This window comes from Chelmon rostratus, chromosome 8, assembly GCF_017976325.1.
Source record: "Chelmon rostratus isolate fCheRos1 chromosome 8, fCheRos1.pri, whole genome shotgun sequence".
NCBI lineage: Eukaryota > Metazoa > Chordata > Actinopteri > Chaetodontiformes > Chaetodontidae > Chelmon > Chelmon rostratus.
Window position 1 is genome coordinate 11,821,810 of NC_055665.1, and position 18,920 is coordinate 11,840,729.

The window sequence follows — 18,920 nt, forward strand, 5'->3', positions numbered from 1 at the left end:
TTGTGTCATCCTGATGCTGGAGTCGGACACATGCAGTCTGTGTGTAGTGTGTGTTTGTGCGTAAGAGTGCTGTGTATCATCTAGTGGATGAGGCGGACTGTGCAGCAGTGCAGCAACAAGCATATTAAGATAAAGATTAAAATGCATTTTAAAAAGTTATATTCCAATTGTTAGAGAAGAAGACAAATTTAGGTAACCAGAAGTGGTTAAAAATTTTTTTTTATACTTTTCAATATAATGTAATGTGCAACATAACACTGCTGCAATAACTAAGATCATGCAGTCCCGTTGGATTACATTATATTCTAAGGTGTCCCTGTTATTTTGTCCACTCCTTCTGCAAGGTTTAATGCCTTGTTGCAAAGCCATGGCTGCAGCAGAAGTCCTGTTTCATTGGCAGCTGCTTGAACTGAGAAGGAGGAGTAATCAGAGAGAGAGAATTTGAAAAAGGCAGAACCAAGTAGAGATCAACTTAGACTCTCTCCACAACAGAAAAAAAGCACTGGTAAGATGGGCCTATTTGACATGACATTGCATTGTTTTGAAATTGCATTGACATTCTTGCTAAACTGATCTAAAATAAGTATGCATAAACCTGACTTTGGTGTATATGTAAGATTTTTGATCAACAGAACTTGAGTGAAATGGGTGGAAGGGTGCCATGACAGGAGTATTCTAAAATACTATGATACAAACTACAAACACTGCAACACCGTTAATTAAAATCTGATCACTGAAGTTATGAAAGTAATCAAATTCTCTGTCTTCTCTGTGCATGCTGTGGTTACCACAGTCTGTAATAACACGTTTCTTTTTTTCATTAGATAAGAATTCCTCTGCAGGTCAACCAGCTAGGATGGATGAGACTACTAGAAAAATGCATTTAGCCTCCCTCGTCATCTACTGCGTGATATTTGCTGTTGGGATTCTGGGCAACGCCCTGGTCATCTATGTGACAGGCTTCAGGATGAAAAGAACTGTCAACTCAGTTTGGTTTCTCAACTTGGCCCTGGCCGACTTCCTCTTTACGGCCTTCCTGATTTTCACGATCATTTCTGTCTCCAACCATTACCACTGGCCTTTTGGATATTTAATGTGCAAGCTCAACACCTTGGTGACTGCTGTCAATATGTTTGCCAGTATCTTTCTTCTGACAGCCATAAGTCTGGATCGTTGCCTGTCAATCTGGGTGGTGGTGTGGGCGCAAAACAAGCGCACCGTCCGCAAAGCTCAGTTCATATGTGCGTTCATCTGGCTGACTGCTGTGGCCTGCAGCACCCCGTACGTCACTTTTCGGGACATCGTGACGGCAAGAGACAAGGTTTACTGTGGCTATTCTGCATCCATGACAACTGAACGAGCACTGACTCTCGCAATTTTTCGCTTTGTTGTCGGCTTCCTCATCCCATTCCTGGTAATATTTGTCTCGTATGTGGCCATAGGTGTTCGTGCAGGGCGCCTGCAGAGAACCAGGAAGAAGAGACCTTGCAGAATCATTTTGTCCATTGTTCTTGCGTTCTTCATCTGCTGGTTGCCCTTCCACATTTTGCAGATTATAGAACTGAAGGCTAAAAATAATCCAGATCTCTGGAAGGTTGTTAGAATTGGTGGTCCTCTGACTGTGAGTCTGGCTTTTACGAACAGCTGCCTGAACCCCATTCTCTACGTTTTCATGTGTGATGAATTCCAGAAGAAGCTCAAGCAGTCCATTTGCTTAGTCCTCGAGAGCGCCCTGGCGGAGGACCACTTGTCGTTTATGTCCTCCCGCTCCTTGGCGTCACACTTTTCCCGGATCTCTCGGAAGTCTGACTCTGCCCCACCTTTGGAGAAGAAAGACACGACCACCTCCTTATCCTTTCCGGAAAGCAACGTGGTCATCACTGATACAGACACCGTGCACTGATTGAGACCGCCATGTCTGACAGACGATGTAAATATTGAATCCATATTCTTTAAAACCAAACTTGTAATCAATAGTGAGAAAAGTATAGTACAAACTGAAAATGACATGTTAAAGTGATGCAAACAATACATCCATGCATAGAAAGAAGTTAGTTGAATATTTGTTGTGTGCTTTGAATATTTTTTATGTTAAGGTGCCTACTCACACGCAGGTGTTTTCACTTATGGCTGGTAAGACGTCCCTGAAACCTCCACCCGTTTGGCTTTTCCCCTTTTTACTAGTGAGTGCAGCTCGATGATATCTCCCATACATTTTCAGTGGAATCGGCCAGAAAAATTGAAAACGCCTGTGTGGGTGTGCTGCAGCATTAAAATGTAAATATTCAGCTCTTTATTCTTACAATGAATGTAAAACAATTTATTTTGTACCATCTAACTGTAACCTTCAAGACTTCTGAAATGGAACGGCCTATAAATCAGCTGATAAAGAGAGCAGTTTCCGTGTGGTTCATAAGCTTTTGATGCTCCATCTTATCATTATTGACAGGCTAATTGTCCACATCAAGTTTAATCATTGAGCTTTACAAATTTCAATACAGTGAACAGAAATGTGTTGTTGATTAGCTGCCCACTTCCTTCGACGTGACAAACATGTGCACACGCTTTTCATCAGGGTGTCTTATCTAACAGGATACCACAAATGTAGGCTGTGCGCGCCGCTTCTTGGGTTTGCAAAATGGAACATACTCCAGTACTCAAACCGCTCACAGAGAAAGGCACGATACAAATCCAACTTGTCAGTTTTAAATAAGGAACTTACTTATCTCATAAATCACTTAAGTCCTTTTTTGCATGCTGTCATACTACACAAGTCTAGTAAATTCATGCATTCATGTGTATGTTGCATTTTACTGCAGTAAATTTAAAATTGTGTTTACTTTAATAACTGCTGGGTATGTTAATCTGCAGCAATGCATCACATTCTATAAGGTCATTATGTTTGTAGCGCCGCTGTTTTAAATGGTTTATTTAGCTCAGTTCAAAGGAACGAATAAAAAAAACGCATATATAAAAATCACCATAACTTAAATAGTTTTCACTCGACTAGAAGGGTGTGACAAATTGTAATCTGAAAGTAAGTAGTAACTCATCTGAGAGGCAAATGTAGTGCATTAAAAAGTACAATATTTGCCTCTGACATGTAGTGGTATCAAGATGCATAAAATGGAAATACTCAAGAGCAAGTACCTCAAATTTGTACATTAGTATTACTCCTGAGTTGTGGTGAATATTAAAATGTTCTCAGTAGGCTACTCTTAGGAAGTAACTGAATCCTCTATGAAAAACTAATTTATCTTAGTTGCTGTTTTCTGGTACTTAATGGTTTAAGTTAAGGAAGCAAATCTGAACAAAGAGGAGACCACAATGGACTTAAATCAGTCTTGTTAATATTGAGAATGCACAAGTCACAGTGTGTCTGGAAAAATACAACTGATGAACAAGTTAATTTATTTAGACGTCTACACACAATTTTATGAATAACAGTTCCACATCACGAAAATTGCAACAAATTTAAACATCCTTCAATCCAATTTTTGCAAAGCATAAGACATGTGATATTTAAGGCTCAAGGTTCTGTTCATGCTTTCCTGTCAGTCTGTGTAGATGGCAGGCGTATTCAAACATTGGCTGCTACGCCATGGCTCCTTTCCAACTGCATAGAGTCAGTTCTGTGGCGGAGGGCTACGAGCCAGCTAGTGATCATAGAGCTCCTTCATCTCCTTAAGGATTTTGATACTTTCGCTGTATCTTAACTGGTTCTTGTTCGAGCACTCCTTCCATCTGGAAAAAAGACCAAGAGGGGGCGATGGTCAGCTGAAGTCATTCCAAACTTTTGGATGTTTCGGTGTTTAAGACTCATGCTTGCCTCAAATAATTGTATGTCATGACCAGACTTATAATGGTAACACAAGTATGTTGTTTTATGTCCCTAAATACCAAAATATCATGTTGAAACCACATTTCCCAGTTTCCAACCTAAAAAACACACTCTTATTAAATATTCTCATGTTCTTTTCCAACATACTAAAATAAAGCATTTAAAAATGTTTAGGGAGTAAAGCATGGTGTATTTGAGACACATTGTGTGACAATCATAATTTTGATAACCCATGTTTCCCAACAATGGGCTGAGCCCTGTGACCAAACCTGACAGCCCTATTTCAAGCTGTTTGCCAATATAGTATAACACTATTCACTTTTGTCTGACAAATATTTAGAATTTTTGTCTCTCTTTTCTTTTTTCTTTAATTTCAGATACTGAACCCATGTAATAAGTAAAAATAAAGGACATGGGCTTTATGCAAGTATTCGTAAAATGATATCTTCGACATGAGTTAAAGTATGCATCTTGTGTATGTATCACACAACAGGAATGTCACTATTTTTTATGCTTAAGGAGATCAAATTACAACTACTAGAAAAAACAAATCCAGTACACAGCAGATTTAAATTTTAAGAGGAAATACAAGCATTATTTAAGGTTATATTTTTACCATTCAGCAAGTCTATCTTGGTCTATCTAACTGATATGTGGCAGGTGCTGCAATGCATGCACAAACAACTTTTAAATTCTGTTTGTGTTCAGAAAAGCACAATTACAAAATCATTTTGTTTTCAAGTCAGGATCTATGGTCAACTTTCTTTAAGAAAAATTCACTGCACACATCAGACCATAACAACTTGTCACATGTTGCCCCATAAGCACCAGGTGACACAACAGCCATGGTGGTTGAGGTGGGTTCTGTGAGTACACAGGTCAGTGAAAATGTGAACAAATCAATTCAACAAAAAATCAAGTTGCTTTACATGAAAAACATACTTATGCCTGATCTTTTTCCAACGTTCCATGTGGTCGCATATGAGAGGACTGGACACAGGAATGGAATCTGTTAACTGTGGAAAGAAAAAATGTTGACATTTAGTTCGTTATGGTTCATTGGTAACTTCATAACTCATTTAATTGAACACCAGTAATAGATGTGTGCCATTCAATATTACTAAAACACCATCAATAAGTCTCATGCAAATATTAAACAGAACCTTGGTAACAGTGGGTTTTTCAGTCAGTGGGATCCTGAGATTGATGGGTTCACCAGATGTGCTGACTGGACAAGAAGTTGGAGGAGGGAGTCTGTACACATTTTGACCTTTACCATTAATCATGTCTGTAACCTGGCAGAAGAAAGAAATTTGGAAAAAGTAATGCAGTGAAACAGTCATGTACAAGAGATCATTCCTGGCGTTATGATGCCAAAAGACCGGGGCATAATGCCGTCTTTAGGGCTAGGAAATTACAAATACTTTCTGGTAAGTAGGTTCTCTCAAATACTGTCTAAAAATTCATTTTACTTTTTTAAAGGCAATTTTATGCAAAATTACTGATAGCACCAATGACAAAGATCCAGAGTTTTATATTTAGTGTGTTAAATGGTCAGTTAAAACAAATTACAAAATTCAAACAGAAAAAAATAACTTTCTTACTTCCCACTGGTGGTGTTTAGTCATATAACTATGCAGTATCAGTGAATGAAACAGAGTTTAGGATGTATTTTACTGGAGCCAACGACCACAATACCACAATGCTCATTATCCTTGCAACAAAACTGAGTAAAATTATCAATTTGTCAAACACCTGTTGAACAAGCACAACACAAACATGCAGAAATGTGACGTCTTCAGCTACTCTGCCTACAGTAACTTCTCTAGTACAGCAACTTCTACAGTACGGTGCTCGAAGCACTGAAAATCTATAACTGAAATACTCAAAAGCAACTTAAGTTTCCTGAAACCACAAACACATGCTTTCTCACAGACTAAAGAGACTCCAAGCTGACTACTGCCAGTGCTCTCTGCAATAGGGGTGTCCTGGTACACCAATTTTTACTAAATACCATGGTGAAACAATAAGACAATTTCTAGCATTACTGTGACTACCATCATTTTCAGAGGGCACTGTGAATACAGCACAATGCTCCTGTCTTCATTAGCAGTTTATTTTGCTTTCCCTTATGCTAGTCAGAGCGAGGCTGAGTGATGCTCGTGGCTTGTATGCCCAATATAACTGTGTCACGGTCCATCAATGTCAGGCATTGTCAAACAAACATTTTCAATTTAAAAACTATTTCAACCAATTCCCAGTCCACTGTTATCACATGTATTTTATATTAATGCTATTGCACGATACACTTCATTGTTCAGGGTTTATCAGGTGTAATAAAATCCATGGTATACTGTGAGGTAATTCTATTATATTTCAGCTCCATGAAAAGCATTCCTGAAAAGTTTGATGAAATATTGTAATAATGTTTGTTATTTTTGGCCACAATAACAGTAGCATCCCTACTCTGCAAAAAGAAGAAGCTAGAACATTTCAAAATCCACCACTCTCGTCTAGTAGTTGAGGATTTCACACTTAAGAGAAGATTTTCAGTGATGTATGATGTTAAAGCCATACAGGTTTAATTTTTGTACTTTCTTTGGTGATGTTTGCATATTTTGAATAAAATTTATAATTTATAATTATAACTGGGGGGCTCACCTCTTCCTCTATCATGCTGTGTGAGGGGCTCGGGGAACTAGCTGGCTCTCGAACAGAAGGATTGTTTCTCATCCAGGCACGGCAGATAGGATACAGAGGGGTGCTAGTGTTGAACTGAGCCAGATCCACGCTGCGATCAAACAACTTAATAATATAAGAATCTAGCAAATGGAGAAAGACAGAAAATGGCAAAATACGGAAAATGTGAGAAAGTGTATAATGAGGCAAAAAGGACAAGTGGACAAATACTACGATGTAATTTTTTGCAGAATAATTTTCGATGTTTGCACTAAGTTTACTTTGTTTATGCTGATTGGTCTCTGGTATGCCCTCGTCCATCTCTTTTCGCTTCTTCCTCCGGTGCTGTGGAAATCGAGCTGACGGCCTGGAGAAATCAAAACAAGGATGGGGAGTTTATAGCATGGGGAGCAAATTCACAAAAGTTACTGCTTTTTTAAAATGTATTATGTTGTACAGACATGCAACTTTTGTCACTGTGAAATACTGCTTTCACCGACAATTGTAGACAAACAAATGTTATTTATATTTTCTGAGTTACTGGGAACTCTGGAACTGAAACAGACACTTGCCTTTTTCCAGCAGATGATGGAGACAAATCCCTAGAGATAGCAGGTGACACATGAAATCAGCATCTGCTACATTATATCATACATTTAACAAAATTTTACAAATGCATTTGAAATCCAACTCATTGATCCATACTTGCTTAAAGAGTCAGCTGATATTTTTCCAGTATCACCCTCATTTTGTTTCCTGTTGGAAATACAATGGTGTTGGTTTGACAGGAAAGTAATTCCAATAATTAGATAGAATGTTTCAAATATTAATAAAAATTTTACCGACCTTTCATTTTCACGCCTCTCCACCAGTGCGTTCAAGATAACATCTAATTTGCTTCGTGCACCTGCCCCCTCTGAATCTGCTGAGGTAATACAAAAGTTAGTAGTACGTGCATTATCGAAACAATTACTACACCCACAATAACGAATTCATATGAATGTAGGGGACATTCTTATACTTCATTACTGAATTTGAGTAGTGACTATAATGCCAAATGCAATGAGTCAGAATGACTTTTCAATCAAACTAGTTTCGGGGAGGTAATACGGGATATGTTCGTAAACATCTCACCTGGCCTTTCAGTCTTGATCTTGACGTGATGCATTATCTCCACTATACTATATATAATTTGTATGGGGGGAAACTGAGATGTACAACCACGAGTTCCCTGTCGGTAACTGAAATGCAGTTTCTTTAAATTGATAATGGCGGGATATACTTAACAATACTGACATCGATCTACTACAGGACGTTTGCTTGCTAACGTTACATTAGCTTGCTAGCTGCGGTTAAATTATGACCGTTTACAATCAGCTAGCCGTCTTGCTTCTGCGTTAGCAGTGACCGTTCGATAACGTTAAAGCTTAATCGCAAGCCCAACTTTATCTGAGTTTACCTATTATAATCTACAGCTAACTAGCAGTTACCCATAGTGGTTTCCATGCATCCACTAGAAATATAACGTACACTGGCCGTTTTACTATAGTTAAATCGGACCGTAGCATTTACTAGCTCAAAGTACCGTTGCTAACTTAGCTTGTTTTTGACCAACGAATAGAATTGCAGACTTTCCTCTTCCGCGCGCTGCCGGTTTTCTATCAACTGATTGGCGTCTGTGCTGCAAAGACGGTCTATGTGATTGGATAAACTGTATGTCCATCATATTAAACTCGGTGCCCATTGGTTGTATGTCTGGTAGTAAATAACGATCGTTATAAACAGAGGGACTCGCTTCTGGTTTCACCGATAATGTTATGTGTGTCAAAAGAGCAAGGTAATTATGTTTACAGTTTAAAAGGTGGACTTGTCGCATGAATAGATATTCAAAATGCCTGCTGTAGCAGCTTAATTTGCTATTTTAGGGATAAGTTGGGTCGGACCAGCGTTTGATTCCATGGTAACTTTCTATTGTGGACTTGCCAACTCGGAAGGCCCGTGGATAATGTGGGCTTCGTCTTTCTATGTTGGTTGTATTAAAGTAAGAGCGAATTTACACAGTAAGTCAGACTTGCCGATCTCCCAATAATTTATTGTCAAAAAGCTCATTTCGGACCAGACCACCGTAGGACCCTCATAAATCAGAGTCACACTGAAGCAACATTGTGTGTTATTATGCATCACATGTGACGTCCTAAGCTATAATGCAATCCAGGTAAGATCTAAAGATCACGTTTTTATTCTATCCTAAACAATGGTTACAGTTGGTCATAAGAGTTGTTTTTACAGTGGACCTGTGTTCACGAGGCAGAATCCCTTCCAGCCAGCGTCCAGGGTGGGGAGAGCACACTACCACCCATCCAGAAACCAGATCCTGTCAAAGAAAGAGAAAAAAACAGTATGTTTTAAAGTAAACTTTACAGATAATGTAAGACACATCCGATTCTCATTTCTCTTTTATAAGTCATAGCAAATAGGTCCATCACTTTTTTGTTTTTCTGCAGACTTTGAGTCCTGTGCGTTCACACCAGTGGTCCAGTCCACAATTACACACCCTGAGTCCGGAGAGCCATCGGCTGTTTGAGAAAAGTGATTGCCGTTTTGCCGCCACGGACGTACAGCCTGTTTTTGCAGAGTCCTGGCCCTCCTCTGACTGCGGATCTTCTCCTGCCAGCACTACAACCTCATCTGACACGGAGGCACCCAAAGAGTCTGTTAGAACAGGAAAATCTGCAGTTTCCTCAGAACTAGAGGTTCAGCAGGATTCAGTGTTGGCAAAGTATGCTTTAGTTTCGTACAGTCAAACAGTACACTTAAACGTGGCAAGTTATCCTTTCATAGAACTGTAACTGGCTTTTATATGCAATGAAAAGATAGATAGATAGATACATAGATAGATACATAGATAGATAGATAGACAGATACTTTATTAATCTCCAAAGAGAATTTTATAGTTGAAAAATGAAAAGTTAAAATATTTAAGGCATTACCAAATGTGACAATGTTATGCGAACAGTAATGCAAAGACTGGAAGATATTGAAACTGGTCAGTGGAATTGCTTCTTATAACCAGCGCTGACCTTCGTCTTCCCAGGTACATTGAGCGCTTTCGCCATGGTCGACCGCAGAGTCGAGAGGAGCGCCAGAAAGTTGATTCTGCCGTTGGAGAGAAGCATCTGCCATTTTGGTGGATGTCGCCCTCATCTCTACCCCCCAGTTCAACACCAACTAAAACAACAGACAAAGGTGCATTGTCACTTATTGCAAACTTCAGTAAAAATCAAATCGGAAATGTAGAAAGCAACCCATCTGGTAAAATCCTTTGGTGGAATCCTTTCCTCTGAAAAGATGTTGTCCAGGCTCTGAAAGATGACCATGGACCTGCCATTTTCAGCCCAGCTGGACTTCGTCGACGTGACAGATCTCTTTCCCCGTGCAGAGGTTCCCTTAGTGTGAGTGCATTTATGAGTTTATTATTTATTGGGTCTGCCTTAGTATATGCACAGTTTGTCTGAATGCCTGCGAAGCAGTCTAGAGGAGTGTCACCTTATTCTGACTAAGTGTGCATATAAATATTTACACTTCAGTGCCAGATGTCCATTTGGAAACCCCTGTGTTTACTAAATTCCTGGGAAGCCACTTTTACAGCCACGTTTGATACATTTATGGCTTGTTCAGCCTGCTCGCACCTCAGTATATTTCTTAGCAATATAAGGCCAGATAATACAACTGATTAGATATTGTTTTTACTAAAATGCTGCAAATGTAATCATCTGGTTCTATTCATTTACACAGTATTGTGAGCGTTATTTGTGTTCAAATATCAGGAGAAAAATTGTGGCTTGTTGAGTGTTTATCCTGTTGTTTTTCCCCCTCAGATTCTGTCAGACACCTTCCAAGGTGAATTCGATGATCCAGAGATACTACACCTTCAAGAAAAGGCCAACAGACTTCTGCTGAGAAAGTACGACGACCAGCAAGTAGCATTAATAATGAATTAATTCATTCCTTCAATCGTCAGTAACTTTGTTGTCTTCCTGACAGTGAATGTGCTCTGAATGATGGCTCTGTACATGTCAGCTCAGAGGGCCTGGGATGCTCGGATTTCTCTTCTCCAGTCGACATAGATGAGCCACTGCGAAGACCTTTGATTCCCAGTACAATAAAATCCACCACAGGTAACGCAACAGAGTGGAGAATTATTCATTTTTTAGATGGATCTTTGTCAGTTCTCTTGTAATTCAAGCTTGCTCAATGCTGTTCCCCTTTATGGTAGAGGATGATTTTTCTTTTTTTTGTGCTCGATACTTTAAACTGTATCGCTGTGTCAGTGTTGTTGTGCAATGTGTTTATTAATGTTTCCAGTGAGGGCCTGCTCAGACTCAGTCATTCCATCTCTGGTGCCCCCCACACGCCCAGAGGAGGACATTTTGTTCCAGTGGCGTTTAAGGAGAAAGATTGAGCAGGCCAGGGAGTGGCCCCAGCCCCTGCAACACTCCAGTCTTCATGGTCCCGCATTTAGCTGGCAAGGCCCCAGCTTGAGCTACCCCTCAGCCAGTGGACAGCCCTACAAGGTTGGAGTCGTGTATGATATTTACCCTCCATTTTTTTGTTCACATTTATTCCAGACATAAAGACTAATTTAAACTTCCTCCTTCTTGTTTCATCTGTAGCAACAGCAGAGTGCTAAACATCCTGAATTCTCACAAACAGCTACACATCCACACATTGCTGCCCCCCAGCCTGAAACCAAAGAAGCCCTCGCATCATGTGCCCCAGCCTCAGGTCCGCCTCCCTTCCCTGCCTTTCTCGTCTCTGGCTCTTCAGTCTCTCAACCCAGCGCTGTGGCCCATGTTCCTGCCCACATGCATTTACTCTGTGATGTCTTGCCCTGTCCCATCCAGCCATCTCACTCAAGCAGGCAACAAAACATTTCACAAAGTATTGATGAGTCTCATGCCAAAGTTGTTCGTAAGAAGACCAGAGTGGATACCATCACTGATGAGTCTGTTCGTGAACATATGCCATCCCCACCCCCTGCTACAGAAGAAGCTTTAGAAGCAGAGGGGCCTAGTTATCACAAAAGATATGAGAGGAAGAAGAAAGAGAAGGCCCAGGTAGAACAGTCAGAGAGGAAGGCAGCCATGACTTTCAGAAAGCAAAAGAAGTCAAGGTATAGTACTGAAGTAGTGAAACATGCACACAGTGTACAACTAAAAGTTTGAATGATTAATGATTAATATACTTCTCCTATTTTGCAGCTATGCTGTGGATAGGGAACACGCTGTTGTCCCTGACGCTACAAACAGGAGTTCTTCGGGCCGAAGAGTTCCCAAAAAGGTGCCATGGCCACAGCAGCAGCAACAGAGGGGAAGCCAGGACTTTTCCAGTGAGAGATGTACCAGCGATCATGCACCACCACCTTCTCCAGTCCACAGCACATTAGGACAGGTCAGCACATGCACAAGCTGCGATGGTTTTGACCCACATCCCCAGTTCTCGTGTTATTTTCCGTAATGTTCTCTATTTAGTTTGATTAACAGAAGCTCCTAATGAAGCCAGGGAGGCCGTCTGCTCAGCAGTACATGCGATTATTTGAAAGCTGTCATTGTGTTGCTGCTAAAACTAAGAATTTATATACCTCAGATGGGATTTTCTCACTTCCTTACATGAGGAATTCTTGTGGAAAAATGATCCTTCCAGGTTGTCTTCAGGAGATGGACTGAAGACAAGATTTTTTTAAAATATCCTCCATTTACCACATATCTTGAATGCCATCACTTGGATTTTTTAGATGACCTATCAATGATCATTAAAAGCTGCATTAACCACTTGGGTGTTCTTATTGTGCCTTGGCAGGTTGTTTCAGAGGTATTGTTCCCAACGGGGGATTCATCTCCTGCACAAAGGACCCTTGTCTCCACCCCTGCACCTCCACAATCCTCAGTTCCTCCATGCAACGCACAGAACTCTATGGAGGTCATTTCACAGCTGCTGCGAGAGGCCGAAGGTGAGCTTATGACAGCAAAGAGCACCAACCTTTAACATCTGGTTAATTGTGGAGAATATATTCTGACCTATGAATAGCTGTCATTCCCAACATTCCAAAACCCTTCAGGTCAGAAACCCTTGAACTTTCTCTCTTTTTCTGTGCTTGCTGTTTGCACGTGAAGCTGCTAACACTTGTCATCTATGTTGAATTTAGCTGTAGTCATAACTACAAACTGCCTTTGGTAGTTTAATTAATAAAACAATAGTTTAAGGTTTTGGCTCATCACCTTCAACAATACTGTTATTAATCTGTTTCAGATTCAGATGAAAAAGAGTTTGAAGATGACCCTTTATTACAAGTCCTTCGCAAACAGAGGACATGGGTGAAGGAGCAGATCAGGTAAAATAATAACTTGTAAATTAAATTGCGCAGCTACACATTGATTGTCATCATTTATGAAAATAGTGTTCAGAGAAGGCTGTTAGTCTTGCAAAGTGTAGCTCTTATAATGCTATTAGAATAACGTAAACATAGCACCCAAATTCCAGAACAGTAATTTACTGTATTTTTCCTTTTAGTGAAGTGGACTCTATGTTGACTGAACTCCAGGACGAGCAACAAGTCACTTACACACTGGCAAAAGGCACTTGATGTAGTCTTTTTTTTATTTTCTATTTTATAAAGAAATAAAGTTTTTTTTTTGAAAGAAATGTTTCCACATTAAAGAGTTTGGAGATATGTATGTGTGCATCATTAATCACAATCACAATACAGTGCATTTTACAAAAGTTGCACAAAAAAAAGCAGTACTTTGAACTGTGGACGCAGAATATTTACAAAGACTGGTTCCTTGAAACATTACGTAAGATTGATGAGCAATGGCAGGACAGTATATACAAACCTCGAGGAGCAGGGAATAATAGAGCAGTGCCAGGAACAGAACAAACTTGTGTTTTGGCACATGCTGGGTGTTGCTGTGAGTGGAGGAGTCTGAAGTTATTTCTGTTTGTGCCTGTGTGTTCATAAAGGCTTCTGTTGCATTTGTTTTTTTATGAAATGGTGAGAGAAGAGATTTCAGTGTTTAGTCTTAACGTGATCAGGTCAGGATTCTGGTGTTCTCGCCTGGCAGCATCGGTGCAGATATGACAAGGATGCCATCTGGAGAGACAGCTGACTCCAGCGCCATGGTGTGCACTCCCTTTGGGATTCGGTACCGGCGGTTAAACTGTCGTGTTGTAAATCCTGGACCATCCTTCTAAAGAAACATAGAGATGAATAGAAGTTTAGAGGACAATGCAAATCATAACTATTGTTTTGTTTTGTTTTGTTTTAACACAGCAGTGTTGCTCCCAGAATACCAACCTTTCTCTCCTCATGCTTGCCTTGCACTTCCACAAAGTCTCCCACCACCTTGACCATGAGGTCCTCTGGGTTGAAGTCCTTTACATCAACTTGAACTACAAAACCGCTCTCATCACAGTTCACCTGCCAACATGAGCAGAAACATGGTGTGTTGTATGAAAATAAAATGCCCCAAAACAAAAAGCCTTATTTGTCAGCAGGCACAAAGATAACCTGACAAATATAAGTTCATTCTTGATCTTGGAAACAGTAGCTTGATAAAAATGCTCTTCTCACAGCTTTCTTTTTTTTGGGGGGGGGGGGGGTTGCAACCATATCTCAAGGTTTGCAAGGATGCAACTGAAAGCTCTGGAAAAAGCTACAAGAGAACCCTGAACTTTTTTGGGGGGGTCAAAACATAAAACTTGAAGGGAATGCCTTTGAGGTACATAGAGTGGACTCTCATCCTATTGAACTTGTTACCATTGGAAAAGCCTATTTGGCATCACTGAGTGTCCTGTTTTGATGCAGCTCTACTGAGTCAAAATAGTCTTATTTTTTACATTGTTGCATAACCTGGCAAGCTATACAAACCTAAAATGACCCACCTCTGCAGAGCTGGCATTATCAGTCTCCGGAATCAGCAACTTCGGGGACCACTTATATTGTCCATAAGTCCCATTCAGCCGAGGAATAAGAGGTGGCAAAACCTTCTCCCACGGGATTCCGCCATCCGGCAGAGTGGGTGGCAGGATGAAGTCCATTTCTAATGAGCAGAATTAAAGAGATAGGGAGAGAGAGAGTTGACCGTAGTCGAGGCTACAACAAGTGAGGCTCTGGGGCAGAACACACCGGCCACAGCTCACCCCTTCTTAAATTCCCTGACCAAATTAGTGCGCTCAGTGGAGAGGGCGGCCCCTGTTGGCTGCTTGCGTCCAGTCCTCAGTGAGGTGATGACTCGGAGCGTCCGTCTGTCTGCCTCCACCCGTGACGCTGCTGGTTTTATACTGGACAAGTTGCATAATGAGCTGGGACCTCACCGCGGGGCACCTTGCTTCTGTTATGTCCTGGACTCATGCGTACCCTTGGGTGTTCGGGCGGAGCCGTGCGGGATAAGAGCGTATTGTTTGGGGAGTGACGCAGCTGTTGCGGGCTTATTGGCAATTAACGTGTTTATCGGCTATTACCAATATTGCGGCCTACAGTTTATTCCGGGGGATGATGGCACCGATGGGAACAGACTGTGCGAGTTGTAGGACCTGTTCTGTGCTTAAGATCGGTTGTTGGGGAAGGTCTGTCCAAAAATAAGTTCAAAAGACGATGTTGTTGACCCCGGTGGGCCGATGCCGGACAGACAGTGACAGCAGGGACGTCCCGGACACATGCCAGAGCACGTGTGCTGCCATGAAGCCTCTGTCCCCCCACATCACTCCCCGTCAAAGTGGAAGAACTATTCACATCATTCAGTAAAGTAAAACTAACAGTGAACGTCCCTCAATGTTAAAGTACTCCATTACAGGTCCTGCATTCAGTATCTAAGTACAGATGTCTTATCAGCAAGACATATTGGAAATTACAAAAAGTGACACTACTCATAATGTAGAAAATGTGGTCATGTGGGGGGTTTGTTATGGTATATTCTTGTTAATGTATTAATGTGTAAGCAGCATTGTGATGCTGTAGTTGGCCCGGATGGAGCTAATTTAAGATTCTATACATTTTGCTGGATAGTTTTCCAGTTTCATAAGATGATTGAATGTTTTGTGGATAAAATCTTTATCAGTACAGTAACTAGCAGTCAAATATCTAGAGAAGTAAAATCACAATATTTACCTCTGAAGTGTAGTGTGTACACACACATGCTGTAAAATACAACACACTTGGAAACAATGTCCAAAGTCCATAAAAGGATTCTTCATAATTTCATCCCCATAAATCTGTTTTATGAAGCGACTCCCTGCATTGTGAAAAGTACTGATCGTGCCGATACTTCGGACTTGTTCTTGGCACGCTCAAGTGAAGTCACCAGTTTATATGGCAGGCACATGTTCTCCCTGTTAGTAATGTGGAACCTGTCACTTAAGCTTTGACTAAAAATGGCACTGATTATATTATGACTCATATAGGACGATAGGGAAGTGGGGACATCTGGAGGGATTAAGTTATTGGGTTTCACAACAGGCGCCAGTTATTGTCCAGGCTTTAGGGCACTTCTCTAACAATGAAAAACATTAGGAGTATATATGGAGAAAATAGCTCACAGATGACTCACCCAACAAAAAAACGATACAGATTCATAGATCTAAGAGGGAATGATGATCCAGTTTCCAACATTAATATGACATTGTGACTTTCATGATAATACAGTACATTGAGTAAAAACATTGTAATTTGGAAGCATTATGGATGTTTGTTTGTTTTTATATTTGTCATTCATACAAGAAGTAGTTCTGGGTGCACAACCACACACAAACAATAAACATTTTAAGTCAAGGAAAAAAAAACAAAAAAACAACAACAATCTATTGTTCAATGATCCTGAACAAACCTGAATGAACATCCAGCTTCATTATTAGATACTGTTAGATACTGCCATGACAGGTGACATTGTCTGCTATACAAGATTAATTAGCCTAGTCTAAAGCCAAAGAACTTTCTGAAATGCCGTAACATGCATAAAAAGAAACAGGAATTTTCAAATCCTACAGCATTTATCCTTTGAACACATAAGGGATTACTCTGTTAACGTTATCCAGTCATTGAATTTGGCTCCAGAGACAAAACAAATCACCAAAGCCTTTCACTGTAGTTAAAAGAAAATTCTTTGGTCCATTATACTGGATCAACAGTTATTTTCAAAAGACCTGTCATCAAAAAATGTCTCAAGGAATGCCCAGCGGAATGGTAAATGAGAGATAATCTCCCACCTCCCCCCACTCTGCTCTGAAGTGCTGGAAAATAGTAATCCATGTGGTGAGTACTGCTACCCATAACAGCAACCCCAGTGCTGACCGCTTCACATCTAGATAAAAAAAACAACAACAACAACACACACACACACACACACACACACACAAAAGATAATAATTGGCATTAAAACAATGGCCACAGACACAGTATATCATATCATGGTCTAGCTTTGCCAAAAGATTTCTTTAAAAATAAGTATACATATATATAAATACATATATTCTTTTCAATGTAAGCACAAAGAATGTACAACCTTCGCATTTCATTTAAACATAGATTAAACTAAATGGGCCTTTTTAAAATACATATTTATATCAGAATTAAATAAGTAGAGCAATGGCTGGTGAAGTCTCTGGTATTCAAGTGTCCTGACACTTACAAGTTTTTATCTGGAGCTGCTCAGTGTAGGCTGGCTTAACAAAGGCCTCCCGAAAAAACCAAACAACATTGACCAGCCAAAGGAATGGCAGAAATGCGAATCCACCTGAGAAAAAAGATGAAAAAGACGACATTAATTACAATACTACTGATTTTACAAAAAGCCCTGGAACCATAACTATAACCCATCCTCTCTCTCACCTCAATGGGACTACATCAGATCATTTTAACACTCATATTGAACTTATGTAGGCAGCTATCCAGAGTTCACAAACCAAAGGACAGGAGGGAAGATTGAATATGAAAATTGTTGTTTCGGTACTTTATATTAATAATTTTTGATTCTTCTCACCCAAATAATATTTTCTGCACAGGCTGAGTTTCTCCTCATTGGGCAGTCGTTCCAGGTTCATCGTGAATTTTTGTGGCTATTGCTACAGAAAAAAAACAAAATCAAGAAAAGTTAAAGGGCAGAACGAGCTCGAGACAGATCAATCCAAAGACATCGAACTTTTGCGACAGAGCTTATGCTGGTAATGTCTACGTTTAAGACACGATCGTAAGCTTATGAAAACGGCATAAAATCCAAGCCATAAAGCACCTCCCTGGTGCTTGCTGACCTGGTGTGCATAGTCGTATGACTCGAATTTCACCTCAGGCTAACATTAGCATTTCGATAGATTAGCAATGTAACATTAGGCTGGTCTGGCTTCCACAAAACAGCCGTAGCAGTTTCTTACATCGGTCTCCACTTTCTGGGCTAAGTAGTTTTCTAACATTTCTATGGTACTCAAAAGTTGTACAATAATATGATAATTTACCTGATATGATATTTTAAGGCCAAAAAGTCAGAGAACAGTCGCAAACAGACCAAATAATAAAAAAAAAATCAAACACTTCCTCCTTCTTCTTCTTCTGAATCACATTCTTCTTCGTCTTTTTTCTTTGTTTGTTATAGCAGGCACACGCTATATACTGCCATCTACTGTACAGGAGTTTGTAACATGCAGTAACAGTACGTACATTAATGGATTTTTTAATCCAAGCATTGAGTATGTTTCTGTTCCCATATTTTATTTCTAGTATGAGAAAATAATCTCAATTAAATTATCTATTCAATAGTTTTTTTCTCTTTTCATTTGTATACGAGACAAAAATGTTTATCGAGTTCTTTGGCTAAGACTGATGAACAGACTTATTTTTCTTGAACAAGCGTGAGATGTGTGTGGGAATTTAGAAGTGTGAAACCAAGACACAGCACAAAATACTATATATATTTACTCAAGCTTCATTTCCTTACCAGATATTTTCTGCCAATATCAAATCATTATCGAAGAAGAGGTTTTGCTTCATTTCTAGTAGTCCACATCACTATCACTTTTATAATCCTTCTTTAGCCAATTTATTTCGCAAAATTACATAAAAGTGAATTATAATCTATCTATTGACAGCTTCTGCTTTCTCCTCTTCTTCATGTAGCTTTTTCATGTGACAGTAAAGATGCTTGCTGCCATTTGCCAGGTCGTTAAAACATAGATGCACTTGATCATCAAAACAGGGTGTGAATTATATACTGTACTGTTTCTCCTTCTAATCTGCCCCTGCTTTCCATTCTTTCTGATAGATGTTAATTATGATTGATTTAATTAATGATCAATCAAATTATTACGTATCAATAATTACATCAATAATAATCAGTTATTACTGTATTGTCATTTC

The 18,920-nt window shown here is 39.8% G+C and overlaps 5 protein-coding genes across 8 annotated transcripts; 2 read left to right on the forward strand and 3 right to left on the reverse strand.

The window, feature by feature from the left end:
• Positions 1–395: 395 nt before the first annotated feature.
• Positions 396–2,392, forward strand: LOC121610110 (chemokine-like receptor 1). The gene is made up of 2 exons (XM_041942049.1): positions 396–505; positions 825–2,392. Exon 2 carries the CDS (start codon positions 857–859, stop codon positions 1,901–1,903), a length of 1,047 nt encoding a protein of 348 aa, XP_041797983.1. The 5' UTR covers positions 396–505; positions 825–856; the 3' UTR covers positions 1,904–2,392.
• An 825-nt stretch (positions 2,393–3,217) lies between these two features.
• Positions 3,218–8,120, reverse strand: lin37 (lin-37 DREAM MuvB core complex component). Of its 2 annotated transcripts, none has more exons than XM_041942092.1 (9): positions 7,655–8,120; positions 7,367–7,442; positions 7,226–7,276; positions 7,093–7,122; positions 6,802–6,887; positions 6,503–6,663; positions 5,005–5,136; positions 4,784–4,857; positions 3,218–3,744 (listed from the first exon to the last, which is right to left on the reverse strand). In XM_041942092.1, the coding sequence occupies exons 1-9, from the start codon at positions 7,686–7,688 to the stop codon at positions 3,657–3,659; spliced, it is 732 nt and encodes a 243-aa protein (XP_041798026.1). In that variant the 5' UTR covers positions 7,689–8,120; the 3' UTR covers positions 3,218–3,656. The 2 variants fall into 2 exon arrangements, with proteins under 2 accessions (XP_041798026.1, XP_041798025.1); XM_041942091.1 differs by having other exon boundaries at positions 7,367–7,445.
• A 166-nt stretch (positions 8,121–8,286) lies between these two features.
• Positions 8,287–13,250, forward strand: proser3 (proline and serine rich 3). 2 transcript variants are annotated; one of them, XM_041941936.1, is made up of 13 exons: positions 8,287–8,357; positions 8,810–8,918; positions 9,025–9,299; positions 9,615–9,766; positions 9,869–9,972; positions 10,399–10,484; positions 10,565–10,698; positions 10,886–11,094; positions 11,194–11,693; positions 11,782–11,971; positions 12,380–12,530; positions 12,830–12,911; positions 13,091–13,250. In XM_041941936.1, exons 1-13 carry the CDS (start codon positions 8,338–8,340, stop codon positions 13,161–13,163), a joined length of 2,085 nt encoding a protein of 694 aa, XP_041797870.1. In that variant the 5' UTR covers positions 8,287–8,337; the 3' UTR covers positions 13,164–13,250. The 2 variants fall into 2 exon arrangements, with proteins under 2 accessions (XP_041797870.1, XP_041797871.1); XM_041941937.1 differs by having other exon boundaries at positions 8,298–8,735.
• hspb6 (heat shock protein, alpha-crystallin-related, b6) lies at positions 13,021–14,861 on the reverse strand. 2 transcript variants are annotated; one of them, XM_041942129.1, is made up of 4 exons: positions 14,720–14,861; positions 14,462–14,619; positions 13,875–13,997; positions 13,022–13,767 (listed from the first exon to the last, which is right to left on the reverse strand). In XM_041942129.1, the coding sequence occupies exons 2-4, from the start codon at positions 14,615–14,617 to the stop codon at positions 13,609–13,611; spliced, it is 438 nt and encodes a 145-aa protein (XP_041798063.1). In that variant the 5' UTR covers positions 14,618–14,619; positions 14,720–14,861; the 3' UTR covers positions 13,022–13,608. The 2 variants fall into 2 exon arrangements, with proteins under 2 accessions (XP_041798064.1, XP_041798063.1); XM_041942130.1 differs by lacking the exon at positions 14,720–14,861 and having other exon boundaries at positions 13,021–13,767; positions 14,462–14,709.
• Positions 14,862–16,258: 1,397 nt separating this feature from the next.
• Positions 16,259–18,100, reverse strand: psenen (presenilin enhancer, gamma-secretase subunit). The gene is made up of 4 exons (XM_041942145.1): positions 18,023–18,100; positions 17,554–17,635; positions 17,203–17,307; positions 16,259–16,875 (listed from the first exon to the last, which is right to left on the reverse strand). Exons 2-4 carry the CDS (start codon positions 17,612–17,614, stop codon positions 16,736–16,738), a joined length of 306 nt encoding a protein of 101 aa, XP_041798079.1. The 5' UTR covers positions 17,615–17,635; positions 18,023–18,100; the 3' UTR covers positions 16,259–16,735.
• Between the last annotated feature and the right edge of the window lie 820 nt (positions 18,101–18,920).

Coding starts and splice junctions, on each gene's coding strand:
- LOC121610110 (XM_041942049.1), top strand. CDS start 857: ATGGATGAGACTACTAGAAAAATGCATTTAGCCTCCCTCGTCATCTAC.
- proser3 (XM_041941936.1), top strand. CDS start 8,338: ATGTGTGTCAAAAGAGCAAG. Junction 11,694..11,781: donor AGAAAGCAAAAGAAGTCAAG/GTATAGTACTGA, acceptor CCTATTTTGCAG/CTATGCTGTGGATAGGGAAC. Junction 12,912..13,090: donor TGGGTGAAGGAGCAGATCAG/GTAAAATAATAA, acceptor TTTTCCTTTTAG/TGAAGTGGACTCTATGTTGA.
- lin37 (XM_041942091.1), bottom strand. CDS start 7,688: ATGCATCACGTCAAGATCAAGACTGAAAGGCCAG. Junction 7,123..7,225: donor TCAGCTGACTCTTTAAGCAA/GTATGGATCAAT, acceptor TGCTATCTCTAG/GGATTTGTCTCCATCATCTG. Junction 4,858..5,004: donor AAAAACCCACTGTTACCAAG/GTTCTGTTTAAT, acceptor TTCTTTCCACAG/TTAACAGATTCCATTCCTGT.
- hspb6 (XM_041942130.1), bottom strand. CDS start 14,617: ATGGACTTCATCCTGCCACCCACTCTGCCGGATGGCGGAATCCCGTGG. Junction 13,998..14,461: donor ATAATGCCAGCTCTGCAGAG/GTGGGTCATTTT, acceptor TCATGTTGGCAG/GTGAACTGTGATGAGAGCGG. Junction 13,768..13,874: donor GCAAGCATGAGGAGAGAAAG/GTTGGTATTCTG, acceptor ATGTTTCTTTAG/AAGGATGGTCCAGGATTTAC.
- psenen (XM_041942145.1), bottom strand. CDS start 17,614: ATGAACCTGGAACGACTGCCCAATGAGGAGAAACTCAGCCTGTGCAGA. Junction 17,308..17,553: donor GTGCAGAAAATATTATTTGG/GTGAGAAGAATC, acceptor CTTTTTTCTCAG/GTGGATTCGCATTTCTGCCA. Junction 16,876..17,202: donor GCAGCTCCAGATAAAAACTT/GTAAGTGTCAGG, acceptor TTTTTTATCTAG/ATGTGAAGCGGTCAGCACTG.